The sequence below is a fragment of the Gymnodraco acuticeps genome, unplaced genomic scaffold, assembly GCF_902827175.1.
Source record: "Gymnodraco acuticeps unplaced genomic scaffold, fGymAcu1.1, whole genome shotgun sequence".
Taxonomy (NCBI): Eukaryota; Metazoa; Chordata; class Actinopteri; order Perciformes; family Bathydraconidae; genus Gymnodraco; species Gymnodraco acuticeps.
In genome coordinates, this window is record NW_022989755.1 from 679,563 (window position 1) to 698,954 (window position 19,392).

Genomic DNA, 19,392 nt, shown 5'->3' on the forward strand with positions numbered 1-19,392 from the left:
ATTTGTTGCAGAGACCATTCTATCATCACAGTCAATAACAACTTGTCTATATGTATTCATTTATTCTCGTTTGGGCGTCATTATGTGCCTTTTAATAACAAAGAGGCATTAGAGAATGGATGGATTTCTTAAAATGTACCTCCAAAACATCAATAACTGTTTTTATTTTCTGTATTATTTCCTTTATTTGTTTTAAATACTGGTAAATGGTGATCATATCAATAAAAAGTGGTGAAAATGGCTAGTAGGAAATGACATTAGATGACAGGATAGTTATGAAATGAAGATAGGAAAAGCAGACAGGGGCTTTTACTTTGATTCCTGTTTTTTGTAAAGTTTTTTTCCCCTGATAAATGATCAGTGCAGTGTTGTGTGCTATTATGTTAGTTATCCAGAGCCATGAATGTCATCTTTGCTCATCTCTTTATGATGAGGTGTTCTATAAAGACTGACTGCATATTGAGCAGTTTTCATTAAGAGGAAGAACACTAAGTCAATACGGAATAAGTTACTTCACAGAAACGACCCACATGCTGTGGCTGCACAGGCATGCTATGCTCCGGTCACATGTAGTGTCAAGGAAAACAAAGTGTGAGGCTTTGAAAAAATGTCCTTTGCATGAAGTGTGTATTTCCTCTTTCATTTTGCTTGGCAAGAAATTGTAGACTCCCGCCCCCCTGACTGGGCTCTGGATTATTAGCTTAAGCTCTCTAAAAATATCCCTTTGACTGTTTAAGCCTCTGACAGCAGCAACATCTCACACATTCTGATAGCTTTATACTAACTATGGCTGCAGAGGGCTCATGCACTCAGCCTGACTTGTTATCTTTTACCTTGTTTGCCCGAGGAGTAGAACTTACGGGCTCCGAAATCTGCAAAAAGAAAAGTCCTCTCTCCTTCAGAATCGGACTCGGAGTGGATCATGAAAGGCGAGCATGCAATCTCCGAACAAACGAGATGCTTTTTTGAGCACGAGAGGAATTTGCCCAGATGTCACTCGAAGCGCTTGTCATTGTTGCGACAGCTGTAGAAGCACATGGACCGTCATTTGAAAACCACACATACCAAAACAGCACACGTCAAATGTGTAACGTACACAACCTGAAACGTAGGACTTTCCAATTTCAATGTAGAAAATTATGACTTTTATTGCCTATCATTTCAGTTTTATTGACATGCATGTGTAGTTCAGCTAATTGCATATTTACCAGCACACAGTATTTATCATACCAATATATTAGGTTTAGCTGAGCTTATACAAGCAAATATCTTTGGTGTTGGCCTTCATAACAGCTCATAGAAATTAATAAATTCCTAAAAGGGATTACACCGTACACATGTGGCTCATAGACATCGCTTCAATTATCTTTTCTTCTAACACCCACACTCTCTCCGAAGGCTTTTCTCAAAACATATTATAGCTGCTAACTAGAGAGAGACGGAGGGTGAGATAGAGGCATGTGCCGCTCCACGGCACCATCGTTATTCCAGCCTTCATTCATGTGTCTCTTTTAAATGCTTTCAGATGAAATATCGCTGTTTTGACAAGACATTTTTCCAAGCTGCTCGCGTCCCTGCGAGATGCCTCATGCTCGCCGGTGATGGAACGTTGCTGAGTAGAAAAGTCAATATGTGGTTGTAAATAAATGAAAACAAATGTGAGACTTAAGCCTTCAATAGACTGAGAAAGGCAAAGGGAAAGGAGAGAGGAAATAGACTCTTCACCTTTACTCATTATAAAGCTGCTTATGGGCTACAGCGGCTAATTGACTAGCCTCTCTGCCCCTGTGTGTGTGGAAGGAGTCGAGGGGGGTCATGAATTGACATATTGCTGGCGCTGTTGATCCAAGGCAGAGAGCCATGAGGCTTTCCTCCAGGGACCGGTAACCTTATTGTTCCATGTCATCTCCTCCCCTTCTGTTTGAGGACCAGGTTGCCAACCTTTCCCCAAGGTCACGCAAATATCACCCCCCCTACTGCAGATAATTGGATTGTTTAGAATCATAACATCGACTTATTGGCCCGTCTGGGGTCAAAAGTGAATTTAGTACACCAGGTTGTCTGTCATGATTTGTGGCATCGTTCTGAACCGACAAGCAACAGCTTCTGTCACCGGTTAAAGAAATGACCAGAGGTTTGGCAGGCTGTTGCCTACAAAAGACATATTGATATATAGAGCTAATCATATTGTCTAACCATGCTGCTTCTGTATTCGATTTTTTTCCCTGATTATTCCAAGGATCCATTGCTTTCTATTCTTTGTTAATTGATGTGCAGAACCAACCCTGAAATGTCCAAAAGACAAATGTTTTTTTGATAAATTGTTTACATGTTTGCTCTACGTAATATTCAATAGCATTATATTTTGTAACAGTTATATGTTCTACTTTTCAAGGCAGACATTAGTTTTAATCAATCTCTGAGTGATTTTTAAAATAGCAAAGTGTCCCCAAGTTCTGTACTTAGGACCCTAGATTGTTAAACCCTAGAAATTAAGTATCATTTACCTTATGTGTGATACTTTTAATGTAGGCAGTACGTTATGAACTAATTTTTCCCAGGTAGCCGTTGGTCTCCATTAATTTTCATACACTTGAAACTCTTGAGTTGTGTAATTATGTAAATGTGGTTAATTAAACTGTAATTCAAAGCAACAACTGATCTGCTAATGGAGACTTGAGCTTCAAAAGCAACATTATTAATATTGTATGGAAATTAATAGAAACCCAATTTCCCAACACAATAAGAACAAAATACACATGTAGATTTTTTTGTAACATGAATTTGCTTTAGACAACCCAAATAAGTTTCAAGAGCTTAACACCAGTTGTCACCCCATACTAAAATAAATGGAGACCAACAGCTGCCTGAAATAGTAAAACAAATACCGACAAATCTAATTCACTGGATATCTTTACGAAGTTTACGTGATTTGTAGCTAAAGCAAAAATGTGCATACACACATGGGAGCCTTTTAAGTGCACCTGTTAGGAAACCAAAGAAACATGGTGCGTGTTGAATGCCTGCAGTGTCGGGGATTCCCACATACCAGAACATATTCATGGTTTCATGGCTGGGGGCTTACGTGGTGTTACCTCATGCTGCCGTGGTAAGAAGAGACCAAGTGGGGCAATAGATTAAATGGGTGGGCTGCATGCCTATTAAATCAGGGGTTGGCAGAGGAGCGCTATCTCAGGTTACCTATTCTCAGGTGTCATGGCCGCACATGTGAGGGAGCGGAGGCAACGAGATGTCTTTACTTCACGTCGGTAGTGTGACATTCTACTCTGCATGTGACTCTGTAATTAACTGCTCATCTGTGTGTTTTTTTTTCTTCTCTAGGAGGCGGCGACATTTGCCAAAGAGCTCGGCTTTGAGGTGAGTTGACCGGCAATTGCACACTAAACAGATCCTAAAGGTTTATTTTTGCTGATAATGAAGTTCTTTTTGGACAGTGATTGATGTGCTATTATACTCTCCAGGCCTTGCAGCAGTTGCTATGGAAACCTGGCAGTCGTCATGGTTTCTTTGTTCAGCCAGCTCTCTGTTATGACGCACTCTGCTAGGTCTGCACCCAACATCGCCTACAGATGTTATTTATTGAATTTTGAAAAGCCTCTTGGGAAGCTGGGAAGTTGGGCATGGTTTCAAGCCTTTCTCTGCAGGCTGGGGGCTCATCAGGTTGCCTGGTTAAAAAGCCTCCTCATTATCTTCATTGCACTCAGGGATGATACTGTATGTCTCCCTTTCCCTGCTATGGCATTACAGCACACTGAAACACACTGTAGTCTTTTAATAACCAAATTACAGCCACCTGTGGTTTTAGATTATGGAAATGAAAATGACAGTGCTTGTTCCCCCATAGATCGTGCTTTAAAGTGGGGCTGCCTCTTACGTGTAAAAATGAATGTTCCCTGTGTCTATTTTCTGCCTGTAATTTGCATATTTTCCAGTCGCGCTGAAATCAAAAACACAAATAGCCGGTGTATGTGTGTGCTCAGGTATTTTAAGTGCCTTCTCTCTTTCAAAGGTAAGGCTGCCTTGAGTATGGCTCTGCACTGTGTGAATAATTGTCATCCAGAATCACTAACGGTGTGATCAACGTGACTGGAATAGAAATGCAATCCTGATGGCAGTGACAGGTTTAAGAGAGGAGAAGGCAGGAAGGGGGGGGGCTCGCTTGGTGTGATGGAGGGTGCCTCACATGAGAAAATAACACAAAGGGCAAAGTGTAGACTCTCCTAGTAGTTACAATTCTTTGACATTTTCCATGTCAACCTGATTTGCCAGAACACTCTGCATCAAAAATTGCATCAGATGAATGTGATTTCTCAGATAACGTCAGCGGTCTGTGCTGTACTTAATGCATTTTCAGATGCTTGTAGTTCAAAAAGGTTCTTCAAAGTTCTTTTTTTTGTCACTTTGTAATGATAATTTCACTTGCCGCCATACTGTAGCTGTACCCAGACAAGTTTTTAAAAATATCAATATACAGAGTGTAGAACTTTGTTTAAAATGGGACAAACAAATATAATGTTTAAACAAGATTTATAGGAAGAAATGTGTCGTTCACACATACACAGTACTCTTGTAATATGAGTATGACTGCAGAAAAACTCTGGGTTTAATAAGGATCATTTCCATCCCTTATACAATATCTCAAAAATATGAAATGTGTGACAATTATAAAAAAATCCTAAGCTTAAAGATCTTGGATAGTTGTTTGACGAAATAATTTTAGCGCACATCCTCTTAATATTGGAAATATTCTGGAGCTTTTAGCCATATCGCATGGATTTTATAAGAAGGAGTTGCTCAGTTGTCATGGCGATTGTTGAAAGATGGTCTCCAGTGTCGCATCTGACAACCTGTTATGTGACCAAAATGATATAAATAAACAAACCTCTCTATTACAACTGAGCAAACTCCATCTCACAAAACACTGCTGGATGCCCTTGAATAGATCTTGTGATAAGTTTCTTTTTTCAAATTAAATTCATATTAAATTCAATGAACTGACTTTCAATAGCATCTACCAAATAAAATTCTACAGACCGAGCTCGACTACCTCTTTTTAAAAACATGAACTAAAATCAATTACTTATTTTGACAAGTCTTTTGTAAAATTATACCGCACTTGTATCATCCTGTCGCGGCACCAAATATATATGTTTTAATAGTTATTCTGTCAAATATACTTCTTTGACTTTAATTTAATTAATTAGTTCAGTTAATTGATCAGTGGAGGATTTTTTTTTTACGGATACTTATATTGGATATTGTTAGCTGCTGCCGAGTAGTCATTATCTGACTTGATGCACTTTTAATATATTCTGAAACATTGTTATTATCACATTATGGATGACTAACAAAAATGGCAGCAGCACTCCTCTAGAGTAAATAAGAGATAAAAAGCAATCAGCAGATCTCAACACAGTCGCCTGATTGTGATCTGTTTCCCTTTAAATGCTCAAAGAACTATCTTCATCACGCTCTGATTGAATCTCTCCCTGGCAGTGTTTGTCAAACAGCCTGCAGTGGAGACCATCACTTTCTCACTGGCTTCGACACAAAAAACACAATTTAACACCCCTGTGAAGCTCCTATATTTCACGCCTTGTTGATTTATGTCTGATCAATTGCCACACAATCGTAAATATTAACATTTGTCAGCGGTAAACTAAATTGACCATATCATTTGCCAATTCATTTGTCCTGCACTTATTTCTCTGCATTCTTTTACCGTAGGAACTTGTCAGGTAAGTGTTTCTGCCCGTCAAAAAGGAGGAAGTTGTTTATGTGTGTGTACAGTGTGCCCTCCTCAACACCCTCCCACCTCTGGCTTTTAGAACTTTTTAGCTCCTAAATCTGAGTAGAGCGCCTTTTTTTATGCCGGCGAACATAAAACCGAAGGGTGACAATGTGCCGAAGCCTTGTGCGGTTTTGCGTTCAGTGGCTGGAGGACTGCTTGTGGTTACATCCAGTCAGTGACAAATTACCTTTTTATTTTTTTCTTTCACCGACGCCTGCTAACAGCCTCTGTGTTAACCTCACCATTAGCACTTACTTAGAGTGTTACACCCATTTTTCCTAGAGCCAGGGTCTCCCCGGACCTCTCAGGGCTGATTAAAGGACATTTGGGAGGCATTTAGAGGTGTAAAAGCTCATTGGTTTGAGTGAGCCAGTGTGGCTTGTACTATTGGGTTGGAGCCTATCTCTCTGATTACTCCCATAACCACAGTATTTGCTCGCCCTGAAGGTGCGCCCTTGAATGTTAGCTTTGACACAGATGCTAGAGGCGTCTACAACCCGTTAATGCTAGCTACTCAGCGTGCTGTATTACGGAACAGAAGAGTCCACCCCACTGCGAGGCGGCGATAAAGACATTCCACCTGCTCATAGTACATCATGATGAGTTAATAATAAAGTAGCACTGACAGGTGTGGGTTTTTTTATCCCTCTCATGATCAAAGGCAAGCACTCCGGAGAGTTCTGTCGTCTCTAGGCGAGAATATCCATTCTGTGCAGATGCTGAGGAGAGATGGCCTGTTTCAGGAAGAGAATGATACAGTACACGCACCACCTATCCCTTCAGCTCAGAAGTAGCTTTATCTGACAACAGCATATCTTCACAAGCTTATTTTCATCTCACTTAGGGAATATGACATTCTAATATTTTACAGCTCTCCTGTAGCGACATGGAAACATCATTGAGCACCCGTATTGATCTTTTTCGAAGCGGTTTCATAGCCCATCTGGTTTCATTATCACTTGATCCGTCTGCCAGGATTGGGGAAAAAAAATCTGACCTCTTCCTGTCACAGTTTACGATCTTTGATTAACTTCTCAGAAACTGTTATTCTCGATGCATTTATTAAACCTTACATACTCCCTGTGTTTTGGTGTTTTTACAGACAGATGACATCGCAGAGATTGCAAAAAAGGCCCAAAACCTCCCCAAGGAAAACACGAAGAGGCAGCGAATGGTGGTGTTCACCCAGGGCAAGGACGACACTGTTGCAACTGTTGGTAGGCAATTTATTGTTTTTTCGTTTTTGTCTGCCTGTCTTCACATATTTCAACTGGAGTACCACTCAAAGCCATCCCAACTTTGGCCCCTTTTGGACATCTTTACCCTCCTCTTAAACCTCATATCACAAAATTGCAGAGCGGAGCCTTAAATAGATTGTAGATCTCTGACTGAAAAGAGCTGAATGCTATCAGTAATTTCTTTGAAGTTTAACCTGAAACATTGACACCAGATGTTAGAAAAAATGAATGCTTGCACTGCATTCTGTCATTTCAGAGCATAAAAGAAATGTGGGGGATGCAGAGAGCAGGCATTGATTTGTGAAGTACTTCTAACTTTGTCTTGGACAGACTCCAGGCCAGTCCTCAGCCATTTTTAATGCTTTGACTCTTACATCCTGCCCTTTTCTTTTCCTTCCTGCAAAATGCTGGCAGAGTGGCCTCGAGGAGAGGTTGATAATGTTGCTCCTCAAATCAATGCATTATTTTTTTTATTTGGGGCAGATTTGTTAGCGGGACATTAAAAGGCGATGTCATCATAACTGAGCAGGGGTTGCAGGTTTAAGCGGTGTGTGGGGAGACGATAGTTTTCGATTACTGCTGGGAGATGTTTCCTTTGTTTGGAGCCACAGGGTGTCTCTCCTCGTTGCCCTTGCAGTTCAGAGAAGAGATGGCCTCAGGTAAAGACTCCAACATATCACTCATCACTGGGGACTGCAGGGAGCACGGCCACAGCAGCACTGTACATGCAGGACACTGTCTCTACATGTCCACGCTCCTTAATTCCACTGTATTTACGAGCTGAAGCTTTGGACAGTATGTCGCCAATGGCATCAGAATCATCAGAATTCCTTCATTTGTCCCGCAGCGGGGACATTTATTCAATCCAATCCAACTTTATATATAGCACATTTAAAAACAACAGAGTTGACCAAAGTGCTGTACATCAATACATATATAAAAAGCAGCATAAATACATTTAGACAAAACAAATGTAAAAGCGCGAGACAATAAAAGCATACTTGTAGCCACAGACTGAAAAACTCTCATACACATTACAACAGCAGAAGTATAGTGCAGATAAAGCAAAAATGATAGATACTAAATAAAAAAAGTAGGCACACGTTATTAATAGTCAAAAACAAAGTAATAACAGATAAGTACACCATGGTATAAAAGAAAACCTATTGTAGCAGTATATTTTTTTAAAGTGACCAAATGAAATTATAAAAGTAGCATGAGATTCAGTAAATCTTTTTCTGTATTTATATCTATATTGTATTTTCCTTTTAATGGTCTGTAAAGTGTGCTGCCATTTGGCTACATTTCTCAAGAGACTCTTGGTATAATAAAGGTTTTAAGTGGCTGTAATCAATATTTTTTTATATTAAAAACTATAAAATAACTATAATCTGAAAAGGGAAGCCACAGAATGATTACCCAGCTCTCCCAAGCTCTATAAAGGTTTTTAATCTTTTAACTCCTTGTTTTGGTTTTACAGGCGCCACTTTACAGTTTTGGTCCGCTGTCATCAGTGTTGTTTACTGCCGCAGCACGTCAGCTGTTTTCAGCTATAAAACTCAAAATAAACCCACATTAGCAACAAAGTTAGCGACTAGCTCGTGAACATATTACAGATGTAGCAGCAAGAGCAAGGTATGGAGAATAGAAGGAGCTAAAAGCACAGTGGCTGTTGGACTTTGATGCATCGGGTGTACATTTATCAATCTCTTATCCTTCAATGTATTAACATACTGATTTATTGCCAAGTACAAACTAATAGCATATGTTTTAATGAAGCAAATAATCATGTTCAAAGCAGTGTTCCTGGAAGTACATTTCCTTTCATGAGAGTCTGAATATATATTCTTAAGCAGACAGTTAAAAAGAAGGAGAATCAACCCATTGTGCTGGAGGTGATGGATAATTCCTGCCTGCTCCCCTCATTGCTCCTGCATGGAAACAGAGCTGCATGCCGCTGTGAACTTTATATAAAATACATGATGAATGCAGGCGGGATGAAAGACAATGTGTTTCAGATGTCATCTACAAAGGCAAACATGATAAATGTCATTGACTGTGCTATCATTTCAGTGGAGCAGATACAGTAGTAGGTGCTACAGCATTGGCGTGTGTGAGTGAGTGAGTGCGTACGTACGTGTGTGTTAACATCGCTATTCATGCCCGCCAAATAAATGTCAATGTAAAAAGAGAATTAAAGATTTTCATTTCCCAGAGGCGGCGCTCTAATAAACTTGATCTCTCATTTTGTTTGCAATTTGTCCTCCTGTCAGGATTTGATCATTTGCCAGCGTCTGCATGTCATGTTAAACCATTTTATAGTGATTAAGGACGGGAGAATGCTTTCCCCCGTGGTATAATTCTCTAAAAAGAGATGTCAATTTGTTATTGTTCTTTTTTTCCCTGCCCTTCATTTGGAGCCTTTCATCACACCACCGCTTCAAACGTGCCTTTTTAAGAGCTGGGAGCAGGGGGGAAATGGCCCTTTATTTAGCTGCCACTGACACTGCTGAACTACACTGGGCTTTTGCTTATACACCCATTAAAGCAGTAATTAAGATCATTGTGCCCTGAACCTTAACGGTGTGGAGATCTAATAAACGATCATTCAGCGGGGGTGCCGCTCTAATCGCTGATAAGGACTTGATAAAGCCTGACTCTGCTCCTCGCCGAGTTTTAAGGCTCTCAAGGGGGCTAACCAGGCAGAATTCAACTTGGAAAAAAAGACCTGATCCATACATGTTAATCATACAAGGCAGACTGAGTACTGGCTACAAGGCTCTTTATTTAATGCATGTTTTGTTGTTATTCTCCCCAAATTACAGTAGATTAAACATTGCATAATTATAGAAATGTCTACTTGAAGAAGTAATCTGTTTAAAACGCCATATGTTTACGAAGAACCAAATCAATTAACTTCCCGCGCTGTGAGAAAGAACTCTTTTCTCTTGGCATCCCTCTTTCAATGTTTTCTTTCATGTCTCTCTGAAAGGATATTGGTTGGCGATGATCTTTTGCCTGTGGTTACAGTAATTACAGGCATATGTATATTTTTTCTAACTCAATTGTGAACAAAGATGCTGGTTATGATAGGGAAACAGATTGAATGTCAACTTGCTCCTAACCTGTCGCGTTTGCCAAGAAAGTGGAAATGTTGTTTTCTTCTCCGAGGCTCAGAGTTTGGCTGGAACGCAACAGGAAGCGTTCCAGAAGAAGTGTTCTCGGGGAAGTTTTCTCACATAAAGATGTTGTACTTAAACTTCAGCTCACGCCTTGTAGCTTAATACTCATGTAACATTCCCAGTCATTTAGCAGCCCAGGGATTGAAAATGATGTCTTCATTGATTTATTTGCGTAGATGATAGTGTGACAGGATCAATGTGAATTTTAATGATGTGCCAGCTATTTGATCAACCTGCTTCCTGTCAAAGCAACAACAGTGAGCGCTGGAACACAACCAAGTAGAGTATTAATTTCAGAAATTCATATACTCATATTCCAATAAATCCGAGGTCGTCTTATGTGCATGTACAGTAGCTTTCTCTCAGTCAGTGTTGTGCTGTGAATTGGCATTGTTAAAAAGAATAGCCAATAATAAAGGACTTAATTGATACTCGTTTCAAAGAGACGCCTGTTGAAAGAATTTCTTAAGTTTAATCACCACCATTCAAGGGTTGTAATGAGGGAATTATGAAGAGCGAAATAACAAAAGCACACAATTATAGCTTACTCGAAAGAAAGTATTTGAATTATTTCTCGGCTTTTCTCCGTTTTCTTTCCTCTGCTGCAAGTTACCTGTCACAGCACAGCCCACATACTCACCAACAATCTGCTGCTTCACTTACTTTGTCAAACCAAACTCTAGTAACAAGGTGCTAGTTTAAAAAAGCACAGCAGAGTTGTATTGATTGAAAATAATGTTGCAGATCTCATTACAGTGAAATGTGAAATGAGTGAGCAAAGTGATGTTTTCAGGCTTTCTACATGCCAGTAACAACAGAGTCTGTGTTTATTGGCAGGAGTTTAATTATTTTCTTTTATTGCCATTTCCATGACAGATTTGTACCAATGAGATCTTTGTAACAGGCGACTGAGGAATTGTTGGCCTGTAACCTGAGTTATATGTCAGTCAAATATAATTACATGCCTCAATGAGGTTATGTGAACTTTTCCCTGAAAACTTCAACTTGGCCGTGATGACAGAAGGAGAACGGTGATCTATTGTGTCAAGACATGTTAAAACATATCACATGCTGAAATTTAAATGTACTTTCAGTTACAATTAATGCTGACATTGGCAAGCTAATGTGCTAACAATAACAATGCTAACACGTTGACCATGTTCCCCACCTAAATTGATGGTGTTAGCATGCTAACCTTTGCCTTTAGCACTAAAGTACAGCCGAATCTGATAGGAATGTTATTAGCATTCATTCCCAAATCAAAGTAGTTGGAAAGAAATATGATTTAGACCTGATGATAAAAATGTAATCGAACTGAATCCAGCAGCAGATTTTTCAGTTTAGACCAAAACTGTAACAATGACATCCTGTCTAAACATCAGTCGGGCTTCAGAAAGCAACATAGCACCATCACTGCCACAATGAAAGTGGTAAATTATATTACGAGTATTTTAGATAATAAGCAGAGTTGCGCAGCTCTATTTGTTGACCTATCCAAAGCTTTTGACACTGTCGATCATTGCATTTTGAAGCAAAGGCTGGTCAGTATAGGCATGTCCAGCCATGCAGTAGGGTGGTTTGTAAACTACCTCTCTGAAAGGTCCCAATGTGTTCAGTTTGATGGGCTGTCTTCTGAGTGGTTGAACATCACTAATGGTGTACCACAAGGTTCAGTTTTAGGTCCGCTATTATTCTCTATCTATATTAATAGTTTAGGTGAAAATGTCGAAGGAGCAACCTTACATTTTTATGCGGACGATACCGTTATGTACTGTGCAGGTCCCTCGATTAACGAGGCTGTTGTTAAATTACAGGCTGTTTTTAACATTATTCAGGCTCAGCTCTCTGAGCTTAAGCTTCTTTTAAATGTGGATAAACCAAGGTAATGCTCTTTTCTAAAGCTAAAGCTAAAAATACACCAGAGACTGCTTTGGATATTGTAACTACGCAAGAAATACAACTTGAAGTGGTTACCTGTTACAAATACTTGGGTATCTGGCTTGATGACTGTCTCACTTTTAAACTTCATGTCAATAACCTGCTTAAAAAGCTGAGGGTTAGGCTAGGTTTCTTTTACAGAAATAAGTCCTGTTTCTCGCTTGAGGCCAGGAAAAGGCTAGTCACTGTGACCTTTTTACCTGTGCTGGACTATGGTGATTTGTTATATATGAATGCACCTGCCCATTACCTGAGCAAGTTAGATGCTGCGTATCACAGTGCACTGAGATTTTTGACAAATTGTAAAGCACTTACGCATCACTGTACCCTGTATACCAAGGCGGTTATGCCATCACTTACTGTACGGAGGCTCAGTCACTGGTACTTTTTCATTTACAAAGCCATGTTGGATAAACTACCATCTTATATCTGCTCCCTGATCTCTCTGTGAATTGAAAGTACTTATTGCCTGAGATCGCATGCTGTGGTTTTATTAAATGTGCCAAGTGCTAGGACTGTCTTAGGGAAGAAAGCTTTTAGATGTGCAGCTCCACTAACATGGAACAGTCTGCAAAAAGAATGGAAAATTACCAAGCTAGTACCACTACATGTTTTTAAAGCTCGGTTGGATGCTACAAAATCAGATGCTGTTGGTACCTGTACTTGTGGTTAAATATGTAAATTGTAATCCCTGTACATTTTGCTGTATGATGTCCTTTTGTTGTTCTGTTGTTTATGTCTTCTTGTGGAACCTACTGCTGCAGGTCTCCCTTGAAAAAGAGATCATTGATCTCAATGGGATTTTACCTGGATAAATAAAGGTTTTGAATTGAATTGAATTAATCGTGACACTGACTTTAGGTTACAGTTATAGGATGCTAATGGCTGAGGCTGAATTTGTATGTTACTTTAGCTCAATAAGTGGTTCTATAGTCTGGTTATGTCATGCACAAAACAGCTTTAATTGATAATATTGGAAAAAAGATACTCATTTGTGTGAAAAAAAAGATTGAGATTTCCTTGAAATAAAAGGAAAAGTCAAAAGCAAAAAGATGCCCTCATGCAGTTGTGTAATCCTCAGTTGATATACTGTGTTTCAAAGAAAACAAAATAAGGATCTGTTGATTGCGAATGCATAGCTGTAGGTCAAACCCATTACAATGTGTTCAATTACTTCTGACATATCCTGATGATGTATTTTCCTAATATGTCATATAAGAGCCTTTTGGAAGAAATGGTCTATCTAATAAGTCCTGACTCCTCATGTACAACCCACCCTGGAGAGGGTAACCACCTCTTTCAATTACCGTACAAATATTTACACAGTTATTTATATCCGATTTGTTGGGTGTAATGAATAGCAGAATATGTGCTGAACAAGTACAGTAGCGTCAACATTTAAAGCATCCGATTGTATCGCCACAAAGTGCATCGCCTAAGCAAAACCACATCTAACGTTGCTTAACTGAGGAATAAGTGACATAACTGTAATTTATTATGAGCCCATTTTGTTGCGTTTAATCGTTTGAAGAGGGAGGAGGATTCTGGAGCTTCTTCTGTGGCATTAATTAAGCAAAGTCGTTATGCTACTAATTAGCTGATCCTAAAAGGATTCCTGTATTATTGTAATTTATTATCAAAGTGACAATCTCCTGCTTCCCTTTTAAGAGAGAAAATGTGTCATTAAGAAAACACAATCTAACTCGTTATCTAATACATCCCCAGCACCTGACCTGCTCACATTGTGCTTTGTGAGATGTGATTTCTGCTGCAACTTGATGCAGTTTCTCTCACAGTAGGTGTGTTACAGTCACTTCCCTGACATCAGGTGTTGAGCATATGTTCGGCTGCAGGTTGTGTATCTTTCTCCCTGTAATACAAGAACTGGAGGGGGTGTCTTATCTGCCGCACAGATATTCTGAGCCGTTGTTAGATTAGCAGGGAGCCTCATTAAACAACTTTTTGTAGTTTTTGTTCTCATGTTCTCCTTAAACTTCCAACCTTTTTCTCTCCATAAGAGGTCTGTCAGCCTTTCTCGAGTTCCTTTTATCCACATGTCCACATGTGATGTCTTTTGTCTCTTGCACCTTTTTGAAGGTTCACGTCGGCACCAGAGCCCTGGGATTGTTTGAAGATTGTGTGTGTGGTTCAGATTGTTCTGACATAAGTTGCTGATTTAATGTCACTCTACACCTCGAGAATCTGTCATCTGGTAGATTTTTTTTCCTTTTCCCCCCCACCCCTCTCCCTTAAACTGGAAGTCCGTTTGAAGTGCATATGCTACTGATAATTGAAGCAATATAATCCACTGAAGATAATAAAGAGAACCTCATTTAATGGATTCCGATTTGAACTGAAACGACTTACAGCGATTGCATTGTTTTTAATTTACCAGAGCACTCACCCAAAGCTTTCGACATGTTAAGAGTTTTTACTTTTGATGATCTTTTGCTTTTGAATAATTAAAGTGAGGCACAGCAGTACATAGCATTGTTCTGTTTACTTGAGTATCCCTTAGTTGAATTACCCAGTAATTTGTGCTGAAACAATAGGTACATAATCACAGTTGTACACATTCAGAAAAGAAACATTTTCATGATCAGTCAGTTCTTAAATGTTTGTCATTTAACAAGCAAACATTCTTAAGACAGCCTCTTAAATGCTAACACTTGCTGCTTTACTCTGTTGCAGATCTTTGAAATTAAATGTATTTGGGTTTTGGATTGTTAGTGGAACAAAACGCAATATACAGAAGTCTCCTTGAGTTCATGGAACTTGATATTATTAAATAGTTATTTACCATAATGACATTAAGTGGACTGAAAGATCTATAAAAAATAGGACAAACAGGATTTATAATATGAAGCTGTATTAGCAGCTCTGTTTGGCTACATTAAGCTAAATGCTAAAGCCAGCATGCTGATATTTAGCGGCATTAATGTTCACCATGTTCACCATAGTAGTTTGGTATGTTAGCATGATAAGATTTTTTTATTAGCATTAAACCGCACTAAAGTATTGCTGAGATGACAGAAATGGTATTCGTTGAGATGTCAACTTTATATTGGTACCAGAGGAAAAGTGAGGGGGTTCACTCCAGTTATAAGCATGGTATTCATAGATTCTAATCTTTAGAATAGCATGTTTTAGTATACTTTAGTTGGCATGTAAGATTCAAACCTTGTGCACTTCAAAGTTCCTAAATACAAAACAAAAGGTGTTATATTCAGTACTGGCTGCCATTAATAATGTGGCGTTGTTGAATGTATTAATGACTATTTAAATTCCTTAACTGTTAATCAACATGTATTATTTATGTTACATACATTACTGTATAGAGATCCTTTTTTCCATTTTACACATTTTACTAATAAGCCATACATTATTATACTACTACTACTTGCTGAAGTGCTTAAGTCAAATGTTCCACCATCTCCAATTATAACATTACCTCCCTGTGTAAACAATTGAAATGTGTTCAATATAAATAGTTCTGAGTCCAATTATGTTGTATTTCAAACACTGGTTTCCATGGTAATTAACAGCCCTCTTGTGTCCTTACCACAGGTGAGAAGGTGACCAGGTTCCCAGTTTTGGACATCGACCAAAACGATATCGTGGACACTAACGGAGCCGGAGACGCCTTCGTGGGAGGTACGGCATGAAAAACATCCTCTACACAGCTTGATTTCTGTTTTCAATCCCCATTAATCTTTGATACTGTCCAACTAAGTGACATAGTTATGGTTCCAGATGATATCAGTATGACATTTAGCATGCTGTTTGCACTCTGTATGAGCTGATCGGAACAGTCAGCTGTTGAGGATGACACAGTTTTGTCTCTTTAACCACAATCCTAATCCTGGCTCGTATTAATGATAACTTCTCCTAACATTTTTGTAGATGATGGCAGGTTACAAATTGACTCCTGCTCTTTTCCTCTACCCAGGATTCCTCTCTTCTTTGGTCAAAGAGCATGCAGTGGAGGAGTGCATCCGGGCCGGACACTACTCCGCCAACGTCATCATCAGACGAGTCGGATGTACTTTCCCAGAGAAGCCGGACTTCCAGTGATGCATTTGTCTTTTCCACGAGATACTTGTATATGTATGCTTCAGGATTTCATGTACATTTTTTTCTAATTTCAGTGACTCACTGCATGGACTAAGTGCTGCAGCTTGAATATTTGATCAAGCTCGCAAAAGCAACTCCGATGTTTAATGCAATTCAACTAATGTACTAGTATCAAACATTGGAATAAAATGGTTATGTTTAAAGGAGCACTCCACTGAAAATCTATCTTTTGAGTATCAAACTGAACTACAGGCCTGAAAGGTACGAAAACGTGTCAAAATGAACACCAGCATTGTTACAAAATGTTCCCCTCTACATCATTGGCATGTTTCAAACACCCAGGATCTTCAAAACCAATCTAAATACTCAGTGTCCCAGTACCACCTCTTCATTGCTTCTGCTGGAAGTAGTGTTGTTATTGATTTATCTGCAAAGTTTGGAGTTTACATCTTTTTGATGAAAAGGCTCAGTGGTAGAGAAATTAATTTTCCTGCAGGATACGTTTAAAAAGTTTCGCTGTATGGACGCGTGGCCTCTAAAAGTTTGTTGTTTGTTTCTTCATGGAGGATGGCAGCTGGAGAAGTTACAATCGATCCTAGTGACCCAGAGTTAGGCCAAAAAGACGTCTATTGAAAATTGAAAAACCATTCCTCTTGCTTAATCTGCTGTTGATCCTCACGCTGAATATTTTCCAAAAAATGTTGCCAACAAATTGTTAATTAGATTGCTTGCATTGGAAACCACAGAAGTGCTGTATTTAGTAGCGTACACTTTGAGTGCCATCCTTCATGAAGCAGAACACGTTTCAAAGCCTTCTTTCAAACCTGCGTAGGGTTATTGTTGATACATACTAAACACCTTTAACATTCAGCTATCATGCTGCAGATATTATGGGTGGCTTTCCATTTCCTGAAAGTGACATTTTTTTAGTGGACAAAGATCTTCTGCTATCACACATCAAACTCAATTTACCAAGATAATCTTATACTAAAATAAAGTTAGTAACGACGTATGAGATTTGTTTAACCAGCAGGTGGAAGTTTCTTTGAATACAACCAAATTAAAAATGCAACAACAGGGTTTGTGAATTCCCCCATTATTTAATCAGCCAGAGGCTCCCTCATGCTAATCACTTTTGGACAGCTCAACACCCTCTATTATGGGGTGGGGACTGTGGGGGGTGCAGGACCAGCCTGGTGTCCTGGCTCCATGCTTGTTGGGTCCTAACTGGACTCTCGGGTGTGGAGCTGCATGCTCTGCAGGGCTACAGGAGATCATTTTTCTCAGTTAAGGGATTAGTGGTTGCTCTTCGTGCCGATCATTAGAGGGAACTGAAAATTAGGCTGATCCTTCGCACCCAGCTGTGCTGTCGCTGGGGGTTGGAGTCGAGGATCAGAGGGAGGCGCCTCCCAACCCCCTCCCACTGAGTGTGGGCCAGCAGAAATGTTGGGCAGTGTCTCAAATGTTTTGTGGAAAACAATTCAACACTCATCTGTTCTACAAAGAAGTGTGATGTTGAATAACATTTTGTGTTCCCCTAGAACAACCTGTTACATTATATTCCTTTTACATTTTTCTCAGGAGGAATCCAGTTGTAACACTTCTTGCACAATAGCTCTCTTTTCTGTAATGATGCATAGTTTATGCATGTATGCTAATGGGGGGCGTTGAGGTGAAAACATTCTCCAGCCAAAATGTTATTAACAACTTTGAGACACTTTTTTTTCATCAGCATTTTTTAAGGTTTCACACAGATGCGCTTTGAAAAGGACCACATTTCTGATTGGGCAAGATCACACTCCATGGCAGCTGGTTCATTTGCTTCTCAAGATGACAGATGGCAAAACACAAACACAAAAAGAGGGAGCCATGATCAAGTAATGAGAATGCCTGCCACAATAAGGAAGCTACGACACATACTTTTCACTTTCCCTGGTAAACTTTTGCTCAATGAATGCAGAAGGTTAAAAAAAGACATAAAATATGTGCACTTAATTTACATTCAACAATACGATACTATCTGTTTGTACGCTAATGAGCTCAAGGCAATTTAAACATGTTTAATGCCAGTTTTATCGTGTAGCAGAATTACACAAAATCAAATTTCATCTACTGTTTGCGATAATTATGCTGTTAACAACTGTGACAAGCGAGAGCGACAACTTGACTTTGTGATATTTGCTAACAAAAGTGAGTTCACGACCAGATTTTTTTTTTTTTTTCTGCGAAAGAGAACCGGGGCCCTGGCCAGTGTTTTGCCCCGCAGATGGGCAGCAGTGTTTGTGAACACCAGTGTGGCAGTTGGCAGGGATTGAGGAGGGGGGGGATGGGCAGATTGCAATGGCACATGCTCCAATTCAAATTATCCCTGGACCCATGCAGCAGTGGAGGACCTGCTGGGGCCCAGGGTGGCATTCATTAAAACCAGACACAGGCAGGTTCGGTCAGCGCCGCCATCATGACACCAGCCCTAAACGCAAATTGGAAACCCCTTTCATTCACATTTCACCTGGTTTAACACCATTTTACAGCTGTGCATCTATGGAAAACATGTTATTGGTATATGTTAACCTGCATTTAGTGGTCAATTAGATTTTAATGAATGTCAAGACTGAACAGCACTCTCGTAAACAGTGTTATAGGGGGAAATATATCAATGTCTTCAAGGTGAGCAATGGATGAAGAAGCAACATGACAAGACTTAAATGGATGCAAATTTCACATCAAATGTGTCATTTTTAACAAGGGGTTAAATGTTTTCTTTTGAAAGCTGCCTGAACAGTACAGTATGAGTTTATCCTCTGATGGGGAGGTACCAATTATCTCTCTAATTACATCTGTATTACTGAATGACAAATGTGCTTTCTGGCATTTCTAATGCTGCCCAAGAGTTGTTGAATGAGTGAGGGGAGTGCAAATCTAAAGGCTGAACATGTAATGATCTACATTATTGCAAACAACTATTGCTCTTCCTTGGGCATTAATTTGGGGAAGTTAATTAGCAGATTATGTGGTATGTGCATGATAGCCTTCACTGCCCTGGGTCCTATTGGCCGGTGCAAAACAGTTAACATTAAAATAAAAAAATTGTTTATGTTAGAGTCACATTTGATCTTCTATCAACTGCACATCAGTTGAAGTTTAAAAT

At 39.4% G+C, this 19,392-nt stretch overlaps 1 protein-coding gene across 2 annotated transcripts in view; it reads left to right on the forward strand.

Annotated features, from left to right (window-relative positions):
* Positions 1-16,451, forward strand: part of adkb (adenosine kinase b) — a 100,209-nt gene extending 83,758 nt beyond the window's left edge. For both annotated transcript variants that reach the window (XM_034211458.1, XM_034211466.1), the window contains 4 exons: positions 3,343-3,378; positions 6,915-7,029; positions 15,738-15,824; positions 16,120-16,451. In XM_034211458.1, coding sequence (XP_034067349.1) covers positions 3,343-3,378; positions 6,915-7,029; positions 15,738-15,824; positions 16,120-16,244 — 363 coding nt within the window. In that variant the 3' untranslated portion in view covers positions 16,245-16,451. The remainder of the gene's footprint in view (positions 1-3,342; positions 3,379-6,914; positions 7,030-15,737; positions 15,825-16,119) is intronic.
* The last annotated feature ends 2,941 nt before the right edge of the window (positions 16,452-19,392 follow it).